Source organism: Stegastes partitus, unplaced genomic scaffold, assembly GCF_000690725.1.
Source record: "Stegastes partitus isolate 25-593 unplaced genomic scaffold, Stegastes_partitus-1.0.2 Scaffold87, whole genome shotgun sequence".
Classification (NCBI taxonomy): Eukaryota; Metazoa; Chordata; class Actinopteri; family Pomacentridae; genus Stegastes; species Stegastes partitus.
The window spans coordinates 427,755-447,164 of NW_007577818.1; the positions used below are offsets into that span (position 1 = coordinate 427,755).

Below are 19,410 nucleotides of genomic sequence, written 5' to 3' on the forward strand. Positions count from 1 at the left end.
TCGGGATAAACAGTAGCCATGCTTTAGATTGCTCTGCGGGTTATTCCAGGTTGCCGATGCACCGAGAGTAACGTACGACTTTGTGAGCTCAGTAACCTGCAGAGTAATCCAATCATTTGAGCTCCAATGGTACGGCCCTGCAATAAAAGACTGCAATGAAGCCAACATGCTCTACAGAGAGGAGGGCCACCCATCCTCAGTGTACGGCTCACAGTGAAGGCTGTTTTTTTATTTTTTTATTATCACCAGTCATAGATCTTGGTGCAGCACAAAATGAATTTTTATGGAGTAATTTATTAAAGTGGCCTTTTAAATTCTGATCTTTGGAGATAGCTTGTCTGAATGCTTCATCATTGTTTGAATTTTTACATTTTTATGAACATTTGAGGTTAAAGATGTGGTGGTTTCAGCAGAACTGTTTCTTCTGAATGTTTTTTTTTTTTAAACTAAATATCGGTTTTTATGATTACTCAAACTGCAAATATTACAATTGTTGTAAAACACTCATGATAGTTAGAATTTGGGTTTGTTTAGGAAGAAAATCCATCCATCCATTATCTATACACCGCTTAATCCTCACTAAGGTCATGGGGGGCTGGAGTCTATCCCAGCTGACTCAGGGTGAAGGCAGGGGACACCCTGGACAGGTCACCAGTCTATCACAGGGCTACACTTAGAGACAGACAACCAAGCACACTCACATTCACACGCAGAAAGATTCCGGTGCCCCCACCGGGACGTGAACCGGCGACCTTCTTGCTGGCGAGGCAACAGTGCTAACCAACTGCACCACCTTGCAGCCCAGCAAGAAAATCAAGGCGCTTTAAAGCCAATTCATTATTTCTGCATGTGCATATTCACAAGGGTATGGAGGACATAAATGTCATCATTTGCTGAAAAAGTCCGCATGCAGCCAGAAATCTGTGACCGCGTTGACTTCAGAATGTGACAGGAAACAAATAGTCCTCGCAGGGCAAAAAGCTGCAGTCCGTCCAAAGTCAACTATGAAATTAATAAAGCTGAATTAGTGGGGAAAAAATAAATAAAAATCAGTCACTTCCTCAAAGCAAAGACAGTATGGCGCATTAAAAATGTGGCTTTATTACTCAGAGCTGTCACGACCCAATTCCTTAATGAGCATCAGTTAGACTCATTTAAAGTTTTTGGACGTCAGACTGTTGGGCTGTTGTGAGGCCGTTTAATCGACTCTAAGCGACAGCAGTCACTCCTCCTGTCTGCAGACGTGCTGACCTCAGCTCTTTAGGTGAAGGTAACATCACACACGAAGAACATCAATGAGCTCATATTGACCAGATACACCTCCAGCTGCGCTGCTCCACCTGCTGATGGATGAGCTAATGAGAGCCGCCATTAGCTGCGGACACAGCAGGCCATGCCCACCCTGGGTGTAACATGCATGATTTATCACAGCATAACCTCCCATCATGCTGTGTTTCTGTGTGTGTGTGTGTGTGTGTGTGTGTGTGTTTCCAGGTCTGGTAATCCTCTGGCGAAGCTTCACGGCTCCTCCATCTTGGAAAGACACCATCTGGAGTTTGGCAAGACTTTGCTGAGAGATGAGGTATGCTGCAGTACACACACACATGCATAGAGGGTAGGACACGCATGAAGACCTGCACGGTACACAGCAATTCAATACCACAAGTAAATAAGTGATACTCGATTATCTTCTCATCATTAGTCAGCATACTCTGTTACTGTTTATATCAGCTTGCAGGAGCTGAAGTTGTTGGATGTTGAAGAGTCCTGGTCTGATCTGTGTTTAAATGCTGACATCTTACCGCCCAGCATAGTTTTCAATACGCAGACAGAAAACTGAATTATATTTTTGTGTTCTGTATTTAGCTTTTCCACTTGATCAAATTTGTCGCACATCATTTCTGCTTCACATCAAAGGAGACCTGTTCGAGTTCCTCTTGCTCTGCATAAGCGGCATAAAGATAAGAATGGCCTGGTTTAGTGGTCCAGGCTCAAACATAACGACCTTTTTTGATGTCAGAGCCTCTTGCCGTTCACACGCCCTCCCGTGCTTTCTTCAGCCACTTGTCATCGTTTGAATTAACTTTTCGTCTTTCTCTTGTTCTCCAGTCATTGAATATTTATCAGAATCTGAACCGCCGTCAGCACGACCTGGTCATCCACCTCATGGACATCGCCATCATTGCCACTGATCTCGCTCTCTACTTCAAGTCAGTACAACAGCATGTTTCCAGAATAATCTATTTATTCTGCAATCTTCAGAGCATCCATGTATCATCTCCATGCTGCAAAGCTATCGACAGCAACATTTAAAAACAGATTTATGAGCTCACCCATTCAGGCAATGAGAAAATAAATGTAATAATGCCTGTCACGCTTAATAACCATTTCTTTTTAAATCCAATTTTAGTATAATTTATCTATTAATTTTATAATTTTCTAGATTTTATTCTTAATGACAAATGATGTGAGTAAATATACAGAAAAAGCAGCTCGTGTAATATGCAGTGGAACCCAAAGAAATCCATACTGATGCCAAATTTAGATTTATAGCAAATTTTCGTAGATCCATCCATTATCTACACACCGCTTAATCCTCACTAGGGTCATGGGGGGCTGGAGTCCATCCCAGCTGACTCAGGGTGAAGGCAGGGGACACCCTGGACAGGTCACCAGTCTATCACAGGGCTACACTTAGAGACAGACAACCAAACACACTCACATTCACACCTACAGACAATTTAGAATCACCAATTAACCTCAACATGTTTCTGGACTGTGGGAGGAAGCCGGAGAACCCGGAGAGAACCCACGCTGCACGGGGAGAACATGGAGACTCCACGCAGAAAGATCCCGGGTGTCCTCACCGGGACGCGAATTGGCAACCTTCTTGCTGCGAGGCAACGATGCTAACCACCGAGCCCACCCTGCAGCCCCAAATTTTCATAGATTATTAGCTTTATTCTGGCTGGATATTACATGAAAAGTGGCCAAAGAGAGTAAAACATTGTGTTAGAGATGTCAGGGGTACATTTCAGCTGTTCCTTTTATTACTAGTATTACTAAAAATGCAATGTTTAGAATATAACAACCCTTGAAATTGCTACAAATTGTTGAGAAAATGCAACTTTTACACAGTTTTTAATGATCCTGGTCATTTCTGCTCTGCCCTAAAATATTCTAATACACAATAAACTGAGAACAGCTGATGCAGGAGTTCTCTAGTCAGTTTCAAGTCATGGCTAAAACCAAAAAGCCAGGTGAACTTGCCATGGGGGGAATCACAGAGCGCTGCACAGCGGCTACTCACAAGATGGAAAAAAAATAAGCTCAAAGCCTCCAAGTGTTCTTAAGTTCCAGTGGCCACAGTATAAAGCAGAATCAGAAAGCACAGAGAGTTCCACACTGTGTCACCGAGTGTTGTAGGAAGTGACTGTGAGCTTTTCTGGTAGCAGCATCTCTGTGGACTCTGACCCAGGAGCACTTCTCAAGACAGAAGTACAAGATGCTAACCTGGACAAAGAATAAAGCTTCTGGTCATCAGTTGTGTGAAAGTGGAGTTGTTCAGACACAGTTACAAAAGAAACGAGAAGCATTGAGCCCCAAGAACACTGTTCCTGGCAATGCAAGGTCTTATCAAAGGTAAAAGCATCACAAGAAAAGAAAACTACGTCAGATATCTGGAGAACTTGGCCACGGGCAGCACTGGACACACGATGTGGTCAAAAAATGGTTCATAGAAAACAGTATGTTGGAACAGCTCCACCAGAGTCCAGATCTGAATCCCATTAAGAATAAAAGACCCAGAGATTGTCACAAAAGAGAAGTGGTCCAAAATCCCAGATGTAGAAAGCTCTTTAGCAGTTATAGGAGTCATTTGATGTGGTGACAAAAAGGGCTTTGATAACTGAGAAAGAGTAGAGCTCTAGAGCCCCCCAGAAAAAGAGCAAAACTCACAAACATTGACCATTAACCTCTCTAACACAATGTCAACATTTTTGCATGGGTATGACTCATTCTAAACCCTCCTGTCTTTTGCCATCCCCACAATCAGCCACTCTAGAGACAATAATGGAGCACTGTTCTGTTTATGTGCAGAAAGAGGACGATGTTCCAGAAGATCGTGGATCAATCGAAGACCTACGAGAACTGGAATGATTGGACCAAGTACATGATGCTGGAGACCACACGCAAAGAGATCGTCATGTAGGCAGAAGCACACACACACGACGGCAGCCTTTAACTGGGACGCACAGATGCAGATCTCATCTCTGTCGTGTTGTTTCCAGGGCCATGATGATGACTGCCTGTGACTTGTCTGCCATCGCCAAGCCGTGGGAGGTCCAGAGCAAGGTACGCCCCCCGCCCGCTCTCTACGCAAGGTCCTTTTCATACTTCACAGCAATAGCTGGAAGATGGCACTCCAGCCTCTCTAACATCCAGCCGCTCGCAGTAATAAGACACACACTTGTACACGAGCGCCAGGAGAGGCTCTGCGAGAGGAGAACCAGTGATAAAGTAGGCAGAGAATGACATTTTGTCAGCACTGCCATTTTTCTCAGCAGCGTTCGGCAGTGGCTCCTGACGGCCTCATGCATCAAAAGCAACCTGCTGCTTTTCATTCCCCTCATCACCGCTTGGCAGGCTCAGCATTTTATTTCACTGAAGTATGTAATATACACATCGCCATCAAGTCTGAACACACAGGCATATCAACAGGAACAGCAAGCATCCCTGGCGGTGCTCGGGGGTTATTTTTTTTTACCTTTATTTGTCTACAGTCGTCTGGGAACATGAGATTGTTTTCAGTGTCATCTGCTTTATATCCACATACACATAAGCTGTAGACTAATAGCAACTTCATCAGCATTGTACCAAACAATAAAGCCAAGAGGAACCAGGAGGTAATACGGACAAACAACAGGTGGAAAAGTCTGCTTTCAAAATCCTGTTTGTTTTGCCAGACTTTGCTCCGGTTAATTTACCATACAAGTGAGTTGTGTGGGTTACAAATTTGTCGAATGAGATAACCCAAAAATCACCTTCTTGGTTGAAGTCCTGCACCTCCTCTTAGTCAGCCTGTAATGAGGCGTCACAAGCAGACATAGATTCCTTTTGCAGGGCCACAAGCCAAACAAGTTAAATTATTGATCTAGAAAATGAGGAGGAGCACTGTGCTGATACGGTATGCATCACTGAAAAAGGTATTTGGAATATTTTTTTCTTAATCTGTCACACTCCTTTTTAGCAGCAAGCATAAAAATATACTAAAAGCACCTCATTGCTGAGCGGAGATTTATTTTAAACACTGTGGGGGACACATTAAGTGGGGGGACTGGAGGTCCACAGTTGGGAAATCTTGAGCATCAAACACTTCAAAACCTCCATTCTGATGCATTTCTATGCACGGTTTATTTATTTATTTTTCATATTTTGCATCAATTAATGGTGGAAAATGTGTTGAATGATATAAAGGAAATACATAAAAAATTCCAGCAAAATTATGAACAGAATGGAAGATAATGTAGTAAAGCTTTCAGGCATTCTGTATTACCTTCAAATCTTTACTCTCTTGTCGATCAGTTTGTCTAGTTTAAATATTATCCTGGCTCAGAAGACACGTATTTTAAATAAATGCATATTGAGGGGGATGTGTCCCCAGCATCCCACCTGAAATCTAGGCATCACAGGTCACATGGATTATTACGTACAACAATGCTATCAAACTGATTCCAACCATGTAGACTACTCCCAAATTTGTCTTTCTATTAATTTGTGTGCATCCCCTGCCACACTTGAGTGAAAATGTAATGTCTGCATACTGTAAGTGTGTGCACATTGCCTCTGGGATGGTTTGATTTTAACGATTGTCCACCCCACATGACTTGCTAAGTGTTGACTGAGGACAACAGGATCCCCCTCCTGGAGTATAATGCTCATCCTGTTGTGTTTGTACACTTAGAATTTTTAATTTGAACATATTTTCTGTCCACTAAAACAAGAGATATGTAATGTTTACCAACATTACAACATACATTGGAATCAACAAAACTGAATGTGTAAAAAGAGGTTGTTTCTCAGTTATAGTTAAGTCTCAGTGAAGAAGGCATAAAGCTGTTACATCTCAAAACTTCACCAACTTTGTGATGGAGTATGATGATTAAAAAAGCTGATTCATTTCATTATTTTTGAGTTTGGGCTCAGATCATAGACTGTATAAAAGATGGACGTAGCAACTGGCCCTGAAAAATGAAGCCAACCCGGAAGTGTCAAAAACTTACATCACTACATCCACTAGCTGCTGGCTCCAAAAAGCCCTGACTCCCATAGACTTAAATTGGAAAAGAAGTGACCACAGATCACAAAATACTGCATTCCTACAGTTCAGGATTTTTTTCTTATTAGTTTTCATGGTCAAATCCAGAGATCAGGTGGCCAATCTGAAAATAAATCAATACTAATACTACGCAGAAGGCGGTAAATGTGGGCGGGCAGAGAGGGCCCGCCTCTCAATCCGTCTGACCAATCGCTGCTCCTATGGCTCCGCCCCCCTCCGACGATTTTTGCCTCACTGGCTCCAAAAATCCAAGATGTCAACCAGGAAGTAGCAAAACCCTGGCTTCATTTTGTCAGTGCAGAAACGAACGGGTGACGTCACGGTAGCTACGTCCATCTTTTATGCAGTCTATGGCTCAGATGCACGTTCGTGTACTTTCAAAAGTAGTCTTTAGATGACATATGCCCAGGGAGGTTGTGGGTCCAGCAGTGCTAGTTGGTCATAGCTGTTAAAGACCTTCTCTGGTGAAGATCAAGTTATTTACCTCAATATTTAAAATGTCCATATGTTGTTTTTTATATGGTGGAAGACACACCATGATTGAGATGAATGGTCAACATCATGGCCGAGAATGACACATGTTTAGACGTCCAGAATTTTATACATGACAAAGCGAAGGAACCCATCAACTTGCAGGGTGGAGCTTTGTGTGTCCTTCATTCTTCTTCCTTAAATGCCTTCCAGGTGGTTTTTACGGTGTTTCAGCAGATTCATAGGTGAGCTGGTGTGCTACAGTTGCACTGACTGGGGAGGGTTGCATGGAGATGGTGGAGAGTTTGTAGATCTGCAAATTAAGCACCAGTGTGGAGTAACATCTAACATATTTAAGGCAGGAAGTGATTTTTTAAAAATACACAGATGAGGTTTTTGAGGATTAATCAATGACTGGACGGAGACTTAAAACCTCTTAAAGTGGAGGTTGGTGTAAAAATATTGATTGGTGACTCAAACGTTGAATGATGCATCCTTTTTATGGCGTTCATTTTTTTTGTTGTTGTTGCATAATAAATCAGTTCAGTGATTTTTCAGATTTTTCCGCCCATAGCCGTTCCCTCACAAGCTTCCTTTACCTCGAGGCTGCCGTTTGTTCATTTATTACAGCTGTATGTCAGAGGTTGGTGACGTTAGACTGTAATTCATCTGCTCACTCTCCACTGCTTTGTGAGAAAATATGCAAACTGATATAAATCAGAACTTCTCATATTGAATTTTAAATTACTGCCACGCCAAGTGATATTATTACAAACTCCAGCAGATTAATTGCTAGTAAAACAAGTTTTAACATGACTTGAGAGCAGTTCTTCTTCTCCTCCTCCTACATGACACAACTACTGCCAATTAGGATATCCCACTTTTATGTTTTTTGGCAGATATGTTTTTTTTTTTTTTCTGGTTTGATTTCACCTCTGTTTGCACCCGGTGAGTCAGCTCCACATCCCACACACGCTGTCAGGTTATCTATCTCCAGCATCTGCTACCCTCCTGTGTATTGTTTTCCAAAATAGTTTGGTGACTAACTCTTCCCCTCGAAGGTGAACTCCACCCTGTATCTAGTGGTTACGTACTGAAGCTGTCTTATGAAAACCTCTAAACTCCACTTTTGGTGATGATAACTTGCAGAGATGTGCAGATATGTAATAAAACAACTTTATTTAACTTTGTTAGCATGAAACGAGTGTCTAATATAGCTCTGCTTTGTGATTTAAGTTGATAAGACTGTCACTTTTTGACATAAAAATCTTCTCAAGCAGAGATAAACTCACTCAGATTTTTATTGATGATAGACAGCCCTCTCTAAGACGTTACGGAGAGACAAAAGCTGTATCTGCTCCATTCTTTTTTACGATATTCCGCTGACACTTTTATGGCTGATATTTTATACTTTTCGCTCAGTTCTGCTTCCCACGCACACAGAATATCTGTCTACAGGCAACACCAGCCTCATGGCAATTGTTCCCCCAAAAACGGCTTGATGACTAAGTCTTTCTAAAATGAGGTTTCTATCCTGAATGCAGAATTTACATATTATTCATCAGATCTCACATTGCTCCATTTTTGGGTTTGTGAGGGGAGCCAAAACAGGCTTTCATCTCATCAGGACACAAAGCCTGACACGGACCCGTGATCAGTGAATACCATTCTCTTTCATTGTGAGGGCTTTACGAGATGATTTTAACAACATGTATGGGAGGATTTCCTGCTTTGTAAAATACTACTTAAATCAGCACCATGGAAATGATGCTCCAGCAGTGGTGTTGTGACTGCCAATGTCTTGAAGGGGAATTCTCCCTCCCCGGGACGATTAGGCGATTTACGAGAAACTCAGACGTTGAGTGAAGATTTGCTGCTTTTTCTCTGCTTTGCATAAAAGTGACATGTTGTTGCCTCGATGCCCCTTAATACATTACATCATATAAAATCTATTGACTGACTTTAACTTGACTTTTTCATCTTTGATTCACCCTCCAGGTGGCGCTGTCTGTTGCTGCAGAGTTCTGGGAGCAGGGAGACCTGGAGAGGACAGTCCTGGAGCAACAACCCATTGTAAGAGCTCAGCGAGACTGGGGACCGAGGGACAGGGAGGAATGCGAGACAATAGGGCTGCTTTTCATTATGCTAACGCGTCTCCTGGCGACTCTCAATCGCATCTTAGCTCTTCCCAGCGAGGATGTGAGAGGTGTGATACACCTGTGTTGCCTCGCTCTGAGCTACTCGTCTCCTTGAGATGCATTCTAAGAACCAGAGGCTCCTGCAGAGGGGACGGTTTCTGGGTCACGGGAAGAGAGTGGACCCAAGGAAGCATAAGTTAGCATAATGAAAAGCTCTGAGGTTTAAAGGGGTGAATGGAGGCACCATCCATCCTGCTGAAGCCTCCTGGAGGAAAAATGCTGAAGTCCGTACATGTCCAATGGTGCTGCTGCTCTATTTATAGTTAACTACGACCTCTGACCCTCTGAAAATCAGTAAAAAATCCTCATCGCTCACCTCTAACCTCATTATCGTTGCTTATTTTACAAAAACCTGAGGCTTTGGTGGTTTTCTATTAAAGGCTCAACCCTGGTTTCTTTATTTAAAAAAAATAAATAAATTTTACTGTGGAAAAATATTATCTGGAAAAAAAAATAATGGTATAAAATAGGTCGAAATGTCATGAAACTTCCCAAATAGAAATCTTATACTTAAAATCCATCCATCCATTTTCTATACACCGCTTAAGCCTCACTAGGGTCACGGGGGGCTGGAGTCTATCCCTAGACCGGTCACCAGTCTATCACAGAGCTACACTTAGAGACAGACAACCAAGCACACTCACATTCACACCTACAGACAATGTAGAATCACCAATTAACCTCAACATGTTCTTGGACTGTGTGGGAGGAAGCTGGAGAACCCAGAGAGAACCCACACTGCACGAGGAGATATACTTCAAATGTCCACCATAATAAAAAAATAAAATAAAAAAATCTACATGTATAATACTGAAAGTGAAGTCAAATGCAAATGTGAAGCTCTTGGAAATGGCTTCCAAAATCACATTTTCACCTTAACAGGCTACACAAGACACAGGCAGGTTTTAACCTTATGTTTTCACTTTGGGCCTGACAGCTCAGACAGCTAACTAAGTGGGCCTTAGATTTCTTTGTTACATAAGATTTTAAAGCGTCTCCTGTGGCGACTCATGTTATTCATCATAAAGTTTGGAGAAGTTTAGGAATCAAAACTCTGGCGCTCATTGAATCTTAAATAAGTTAGACCCATCATGATTAAATCCAGCTTTATTGTTTTTTATGACTACAATCAGGTAAATGGCTTTCGACTTGCACAGCCCAAACTATCCCCACAGCGCTGCGTTACCACCAGAATGATCCGGCTGCACCTCATTGTCATTCTGCTACAGGGAAAAGGATGTTTCCTTCACTAATCACAGCTGTCTGTTTTCCGCAAAGCCCACAGCGATGCAGTAATGGTCATTCTGAAAAGAACAACAGGAAAACTGCTTAGGAGGAACGTTTTCACACATGCACACATAGGAGACTGTCCTTAACATGTGTAATTCACCTAAAGAACCACACAGGGTAGGGCTCTATTGTACAATCCATATTCTCAGCAAATAGTGTGGTGGGTTGCTGCTCAGAGGTTGTTGTCGTTTCCTCTAGTCAAGGGGATTCTGAAAACAGTGACACGTTTAGCGGTAAGTGGGGAGAAAGCTGCATGAAAAGCAAAGCAGACATGATATTTTATAGGCAACGTTTAAATCCAGAGAGTCAGACTTTTCTACTTAAAGATGCAAATTTAAATGCCCACAATCTGAAAAAGCTGTTACAGTACTGACCAGTCTGTTCAGTTCCTTTATCAAAATGTAAGTTCCCAAATGTTCTCCACACATTCCCACAGATTTTTTTTTAAAAGCTAAAGTTTGAGCGGAGGAGAAAGAGGACTTTGTGGATGAACAAGAATCACGGGAATTAAGGCAGGACTCCTTGGGGCTCCAATTTAGGATGGAGAGGAGGAAGGACGGGATGAGAAAGGAGAACAAGAGACAGAAACGCGGTTGGAAGATGAAATGAAAAGACAGATTTAGTTCCCTGTGGCGGCGTTGTTGAGCAATGTACAAGCCATTATGTGGAGCACTGATACAGAAAGAGCGGTCACTGTGGCCCTGACCCAGCCAGCCATACCCTCCCCGGCTCTGCCTAACTTTCTGCCTCCGTGTCTCTCTGCTCGCTCTGTTTCATTCCCTTGTGTCCTTGAGACACTTGAAGTGCGAGAAGCACCATCCCACACTCTCTCACCTCGCAGTGCTCTGAATTTAATAGCATATGTGTCAGCAGGGAAAACTTTTCATTTTGATCAGTTTGTATTTTCCCAGCAGTGGATTCTGTGAATCACTGTGGTCTGACAAGGCTGCGCCGAGGCTGCAACACTTGAGCAATTTTATCAGGAAACGTAGGTGAGCAATTTTGCCAGCAATTACAGCCAGCGTGAACTTCTTAAAAGATTTTATGGTCCAATGCTCACACTCGCATCTTTTTGGAAAGGTAATGTGGTGTCAAGTTTGAATATGGCTGCTAATATGAAGCTAATGGTTCATTCAACATTTATTTACTCTTGGAAAGGATGTAGTGAGGACTTAGATCCTCTTTTACAAACTTACAGAGTACAGGGTTGTTCTTCTTTTTTTATTTATTTTAACCAAATATATAACATTCAGTTGTACAACCAGGATGATTCTGCAGTTTTTCAGTCAGTGAGAAAGGAGCACTCTTCTTGTTTTTGATTATGCTATAGTTGATTCAGTAGATTTATGCTTATAAAAAAACAAACATGCTTAATTCAGTAAAATAGTCTCCACCATGAACACTCTACTTTACTTAAGGATTCAGCAGTGGCTTCAGCTTTTTTCAGGTTTGCCTCTTGCATGTTCACCAAAAACAGCTCTGGAAGATAAATAGGCCGGTAAATTCAGTATTAAAGGTTCTGACATTCAAGCACGTCAGACATGTAGACGACATCTTACTCTTTCCTTCATTTTCATTTACAATCAGAAAGGTTGTGCACGCAAGAGCCAAGAAAAAATACCGTTAGCCCACGCTACCACTGTCAGATACCTTCAGAGAGTTGTCGTTAACTTGTTCAATGCTATCCTCTATTCTGCTCTTGTGTCTTTTTCGCTCCACTCTGTGTGTTTCTGTTTTCACACATGGATGTGGAAACACACACACACACACACACACACACACACACACACACACACACAGTGGAGTGTAACAGACATATTAGAGAAGGAGAAGCACAAGAGAACACAAAAAGTTCAATGTTACACTTTCCGTTTCCGCAAGTATGCCGAGGGCTACATGATGTCAAATTGTCATCTCCCCAAGTTCACAAAAGTCTGCTCAGACTCCTCTGCAGATGCTCAAGTTTTGTGTCCATGCAGTGACTACACTACGAGTACAATATTGCACTGATCGGCAGTAGTGTGCATGTGTGGAATACGTAGATACAATCCACTGTGCATGTAAAGCAGTACAATCACAACCATGGCTCCATGGTGTCCACAGCTGTCCCTGTGCACATCTGCAAGGGAGTCTAACCGAGGCTTAAGGAGCTCTCACACTCTGCTGAAATGAAACAAGTGCACATAAATGAGGTAAAAACTGTGTTTTTGCTGTTACAGTGTGTTGTGAGGGGTCACTCTCTATCTGTTTGCATGGAAGGCCAAGAGTTTTAAAAAGGAAAGACTGACATGCACAAGCATGTGTGCATTGATTACACTAGATGATAACACACACAGGGAGTGTGACTGCTGAGGATGTCATTACTCAGCTGCATCTTTAGATAGCAGATAATTGTTGGCTGTTATGTTATGCTACATTTGGCATTTACATTTGACCTATGGCAAGTTTTGCTACGTCTCAGCACTCTCCTCTTCTCCATCTGTCTCTCCTCAACTGCCCTCAAATAAACCCTCAAATTAAAAAATACACTTAAAAGAAAAAAGAAAAATCTCCCTTAAAACACATCTGTGGCACAGTGGTAACAAACTATTACTGCTAAAGATACAAGTCATCATCAGATAACTCCAGCAGGACTTTTTGGTTACACAGAAACCTGTTTTGGTTGCAATACTTTACACCCGAAGGCAGGAAAACTGTATCTTTTGGTGGTTTTACTATAATTGGACGTTATACTAATCAGATTAAATGCAAGCTTTTAACATTTGGTTAAATGACCACAACAGGACATGTTTTTTTTAACACTCTTCTCTTTCTCTTTCAGCCTATGATGGACAGAAACAAAGCAGACGATCTGCCAAAGCTGCAGTGTGGTTTCATCGACTTTGTCTGCGCTTTTGTGTACAAGGTCAGACGTCACACCATTCAAACACCCACAACTGATTCCCTTTATGTACCGAAGCCTGACTGTAATAAACACCTGCGTCTTCCTCAGCTGTAGGGGAATTTACATGCAGACACGACGCTTGTTAATTATAATCTGGAGGCCACCTTTCAAGGGTGCCTGTCTTATTTGGAAATTGATGGCGTTTTAACTTGGTATCGACTTTTCAGCGGAGTAACTTTATTTCAAGACGTTACAGGTGTACAACTGCATTACCTTAATCAACTTTGCTCGTACCATCTGTGAATCCCGTGTTCGCGTTATACTTGTGTAATTTAATAAATGTTAACAAAGACGCATTGATTTAATGTGATCTTATTTGCGTCGACTCTTCCCCTTTCTCTCGTTCCCCAGGAGTTCAGCCGTTTTCACGTGGAGATCACCCCCATGCTGGATCGCCTACTGAACAACAGGAAGGAGTGGAACGCCCTGAAGGAGGTGCATGAAGCCAAACTGGCTGCACTCGAGGAAGCGAAGAAAGCCAAGGAGGAGGCAACTCAGCAAGCTGCAGCAGCCAGACAAGGTAGGAGGCTCTTAGACGTACCAACACACAAACACAACTGGATTACTTTTCTCATTTCATGTGAGATGTAAACGTGTCCAGAGCCTGTGCTGCTTGTGCACCAGCTTTAAATGAACATTTTATGCACCAGCTGAGAGACACAAAGGGAAGCAAACTGGTGTAGAAAACCCAACAAGTTCTTAATGCATTTTTTATGTGTTCACCTTGAATGATAAAATTAACTTCTGCCTTTTGTTTCCTTTTCTTTTGCAGCGAGTGCATCCCAGTCACAGTCAAAGACCTGTATTGTCAGCTAGAGATGCTTCAGTCCTGCCACCTTTCTTGCTACATGGTCGTCGTGTAGCACTGGGTCTTTCCTTTTTTTTTTTTTGGTGGGGATATTTGAGATCACACCAGAAAAAATCCAATTCACCTTGCTTTTTTTTTTCTGCTCTTCTTTCTTTCTGCGCTGCTTCTTCCTGTACGTACTTTAATAATGCATTTCTCATTAGCTGCATGGGCCTCATGGTGTGTTCAGGTATTTTTGGGGGGGGGAATCATCAACATGTAACATTTGTGAGTCAGTGAAAAAAAAAGTGTTGCATGCAAGAAACTCCTCGTAATCTAAACATGAAATCAGTAAAACCCCCGAAAGAAGCCTTGTCGATACACCAACAAGTCAATACGGCATCACAATGAAGTCTCTTTTAACTGATTATAATGCTGTTCTGGCATTCACTGAGTCCAGGCTGGTTTCATTTATTAGTTTATCCCTTTGAGAGTCAATCAGAAGGAAAAGGCTGCAACCCCGACTAATAACATTCCAAGTGTGTGAATCAAATGTCAACAACTACTTTGTATTATTTGCACGTCTGGTGACATTTACTGTGTTGACATGTTTGTTCCAGCTTGTTTGTCTACATGCCGTCAAATAGTCAGAATAATAGCTTTGTAATGCAAATGCAGATCAGAAGAAACTGAGAACCTTTTCTTGCAAAGCATATGCACGCTGCGAAATGCTTATGTATATTGTTGTCCAGTCCCTGGTCGGTTTCTGTTGCTGTGCAGCATTCATTTTGCTGTACATTAAATCTGAATCCATGATGCTGTTGGAGCCTTTGTAGCGTTACACCTTACCCATGTGATGTTTCATGGTAATGCTTGTAAATACCGGCGCAGAAAACTGGCAAAATCGTGTTTCTGTAAACTAATGGCTTATATTCGACACATGTAATGTTTTAATTTCACTGCAGTTATTGATGAAGAAATGTGAAATTGCTTCTGAGTCACTTTGCAGGGATTAGTAAAGAGTTATCGCTATTTTCATACTGAATAACACTGGTGTCTTGTGTTTTTGTTGGATTCTCGCTGTGTTTAATTTCCAAGGGAACCTGTTTGAAATAGTTTTGCACTCTTCAGCCGTGAGGATTTACGACCCAACAAGCACTTGACTGACAGCAGCTGGCGCGAGCTGGCCAAGTGTTGTTGTGCCAAAATTTATTTCTCCAAAAACAGGTATTCCTCTGGGTGTGCATCGATTTCATGCCAGGAAAAAAAGAAAGGCAAAATCCAAATATTTTCTTTCTAAACCCAAAATAGGGATGGCAAGAGTCATTGATCTTTATTCTCAATCAATAATCATCACATAAATAATTGTGATTAATATTTTTTTTCTGTTCATTTCATGCCTCCATTAGTTTTAGATTATTGCTGTAAGCACCTTAAATGTTTTTGGGTTTTTTTTGCTTCGAATCCAACAAATACTCTACTAAAGTGATTGGGCTTTTCTGTTTTATTTGACGTAACATCTCAGTGCACCCACCGCGGCGCAGTGCTGAGCAGCTGAACCAATGACGGTGACGTCAATAGAACCTCATAGAAATGCAAATATTAGACGTTGAGCACCTCAAAGTAACCCATTAAACCACAGCAGAAGAAAGGAATATAAACACTGGAACAGGGCCGGCCCTGACCAATTTGGTGCCCTAGGCAAGATTGTAGTTTGCTCCCCTAGCATCACAGTGAATTTCACTCCTAATTGTCCTCTACCGTTGTCTTCAGACGTTAGCGAAGACGGTTCGCTAACGTCTTAGCTGCTAACGTTAGCAGCTAACGTCTTTGCTGCTAACGTTAGCAGCTAAGACGCTAACGTAACGTCTTTGCTGCTAACGTCTTTGCTGCTAACGTCTTTGCTGCTAACGTTAGCAGCTAAGACGCTAACGTAACGTCTTTGCTCCGAACGTTAGCAGCTAAGACGCTAACGTTTTCGCTAACGTCTTCGCTGCTAACGTTAGCAGCTAAAACGCTAACGTAACGTCTTTGCTGCGAACGTTAGCAGCTAAGACGCTAATGTAATGTCTTTACTGCTAAATGTAGAGAAACTGCATCGGCGCTTGTTAATAAATACCTGCCTGAATACATGTCAGTTAGCCTGACAAGCTTGTGGCGCCCCCATGGATGTTGGCGCCCTTAGCATTTGCCTATACTGCCTATGCCTAGGGCCGGCTCTGCACTGGAAAATGATCTAGAAATAGTTGCTGAAATATTTGATTTCTTTCAGTTTCATCCAATTTTTGTATACAGGCGAATGAAAACAATTCTACCAATCGTACAATTGAATTGGGGTTAACTTGAATGATTGTGCCATCACCTTTTTAACATGCTCATTTTTTAATCTGCTGTAAGACATCATGAGTGAAACAAGCAGTCAACACCATGGCTGCAACGTACTGACAACAGTCTCTAAAACACAAACTGAATTCAGACTACAAGGCTTTTATTCGTACCATAGGGCAGTTTTATAGTGCTTGAGCTGAGTCACGGGTGAGCTGGTGTGCTCGGACTGCAGCAACTGAGGACGGGTGCATGGAGGGCGAGGCGGGGGCTTCACATTCGAGAAAGAGCAGCGGTGTAGAGATACATCCATGCCATTTTTTAGGCCAGATGGGATTATTTTCAAGGAAAAACTATTAAATATGGAATGGTTTTTAGGGGGCTGCAAGGTGGCGTAGCTGGTTAGCGCCGCTGCCTTGCAGCTAGAAGGTTGCCGGTGGGGGCACAAGGATCTTTCTGCGTGAAGTTCTCCCCGTGCAGCGTGGGTTCTCTCCGGGTTCTTCAGCTTCCTCCCACAAGTCCAAAAACATCCATCCATCCATCCATTATCTATACACCGCTTGATCCTCACTTGGGTCGCGGGGGGGCTGGAGTCCATCCCAGCTGACTTAGAGCGAAGCCAGGGGACACCCTGGACAGGTCAGCCCAAAAACATGTTCAAGTTAATTGGTCATTCTAAATGGCGACCTGTCCGGAGTGTCCCCTGCCTTCACCCTAAGTTGGCGGGGATAGGCTCCAGCCCCCCCGCCAATGACCCTAGTGAGGATTAAGCGGTGTATAGATAATGGATGGATTTTAGGGGTGTAATCAATGACCAGATGTTTGTTCTGCTGCACTGTACTTATTGACGAAATAGGATCTAAAGAGTTTACAGAGTTTAATTTGTTCAAAAGCAAAATGTTTTCAGATATCAAAGTTACAAGTAATGATTGCTGTTAAATTTTTAATTAATGCATTTAATGTGTTGTAATTGGGCCACGCTTTGTCTGTCTAAGTTACATGTCTGCAAAACTTTTGATCCATAGTTGTCTAAAACCAAAGTACTTGGTGTGTTTTGTCCTGTAAATTTCCAGTCCTGTGTTTGCCCACAGCAGCTCACCCTAAGATCAAAGGAAGGACAGACTCTCTGGGAAAGTATAGGGGAAAACAAATCCTGGTACCACTCACAACCCAAACCCAGCATAACATTTTGATGGTAAAAGCATTAACAATCAAACCAAACATGAGAAGAAAACAAAATCAAAATAAACAGCAAGTTTGAACTGATATCAAACTACAACGTTGGTGCTGTTTTCACATAGCAGATGCATATAGCAGTTTTCATTACAAAACCTTGTGTCACAGTTCTGTATGTGTAATGAGAAGCAAACATTATGTAAACTAGGAGTATGATAGTAAGTAGGGAACTGTGTGGATCAGCCTGCAGTGATAATGCAGGATTGCTGCAGGAAACATGCACAAAGTACAACTTACACAACAGCTGACAATGTGTAAATTTGTGCCAGCTGCACTATCCATTTGCATGTTTGTGTTTGTGTGTGCACACTATGGCTAATTCGCCCACCTAGAGCCATATATAATACTGTTACAAAACCCAACATGACGCCAGAGCAGGATAATGAAAACTGATTGCCATTGGAGGATCCACAGGGGGCAGGACATGAGCTAAATTCATCACCGCCCATCCCTCCCTTCCTCCCCCGCACGCTGTAGCTTTATAATAATAGCATGGATACATAATCCGAAGTGTGTCGTCACTTGTGCATGACGTAAGTCCCCGTGACGTCAGGGCGTGCTGGGAGCTCAAAGGATTGCCGTATACGGTGGTGGTGATCAGCGGAGCCTGTAAAGCTCGGCTCTGACGCAGGGGCAACCCGTGACTGCAGAGAGGCAGAGAGAGAGGGCAGGAGGAGCAGAGAGAGAGAGCAGCAGCTGCAGTACACCCAGTGAGTCTGCAGGAAGGGAGCTTTAGCCTCATTCTAGCAACATTCGGGGGCAGTCGTGACTGCAGAGCTGCCAGCCTGCAAGCCACAGCGGAGAGAGAGCGATGCAGGACTATTTATAGGATGTCTTTGCATGGGCTGGCTGCAGTTTCCAAGCAGAAGAAGTCACTTGACTAGTTCGCTCAGGCTCGCTTTGCTCAATAATGCATTCTCATCAGCATTTCATGATGCACGCTTATATGTATTTCTTTTTTCGTCTTACAATAACCTGCAGTTCTGACAGCAGATGCCCTGCGTTGAAGGTAGTGATGAGAGTGCAGGTGTCAGAGCCGCTGCAGCACCAGTCAGACAATAAGCAGACAGGTATAACCAGAGCTGCAGCGAATGGCCACTAATGAGCTCGTTTTTGCAATACTGAACTAGAATCCATTTTTTCCCCCATTTTTGCTTCCCCTTAGGTTGTTTTACGTTGTTTAACATCATTTTTTTCCAGCACAATGGGGCGACATCACATAGAAAGGTCAGACAAATTAAAGGAAAAACCCACCATAAAGTAATACTGTAATGTTTCAGAGGACTGTTGCATCCTTATCAGGGTCAAAGTGGACAAGAAACGCAGCCAACACATGTCAGCTGAAACCATAGTGTGTCACTCTCTTTGGATAATTGGTTTACCAGAGTCTTCAAACGTATTAGATGATAAATCCAAGCGTGGTCGCTGCCAAAGTCAAAGTGCCGCACCCCGGGCAGACCTCTCTTAAAATTACAGAGATGAAAGAACAAAAAGCACCAGAACGAACATCAGTCAAATGTGACAACACAGAGGGAACATGACAAACCAAGTCATTCATTTACAGCTTTGGAAACAAATATTAGACCGATTTCATTTCCACATGACAGGCCTTTACATTGTCCATATTGGTAGAATTTTGTCATAGTGGTTAATTAATTACTTCTTAAAGACAGCCACACAAGATGGTCAAAAATACTGAGACGCCATTATTTTGTGCATAACCTTCCAAACTAAATGATCACTCAACAATGATTAAATAAGAAAACTGTTTAGAAGGCCATCTTGGTGCTTTAAGAGGAGGGATACATTGAGAGACGCATCG

At 42.5% G+C, this 19,410-nt stretch overlaps 1 protein-coding gene across 1 annotated transcript in view; it reads left to right on the forward strand.

The window, feature by feature from the left end:
• Nucleotides 1–14,137, forward strand: part of pde6a (phosphodiesterase 6A, cGMP-specific, rod, alpha) — a 39,910-nt gene extending 25,773 nt beyond the window's left edge. Inside the window, exons 16-23 of the mRNA XM_008277037.1 lie at nt 1,495–1,582; nt 2,110–2,210; nt 4,099–4,206; nt 4,290–4,353; nt 8,807–8,881; nt 13,118–13,201; nt 13,592–13,760; nt 14,013–14,137. Coding sequence (XP_008275259.1) covers nt 1,495–1,582; nt 2,110–2,210; nt 4,099–4,206; nt 4,290–4,353; nt 8,807–8,881; nt 13,118–13,201; nt 13,592–13,760; nt 14,013–14,056 — 733 coding nt within the window. The 3' untranslated portion in view covers nt 14,057–14,137. The remainder of the gene's footprint in view (nt 1–1,494; nt 1,583–2,109; nt 2,211–4,098; nt 4,207–4,289; nt 4,354–8,806; nt 8,882–13,117; nt 13,202–13,591; nt 13,761–14,012) is intronic.
• The last annotated feature ends 5,273 nt before the right edge of the window (nt 14,138–19,410 follow it).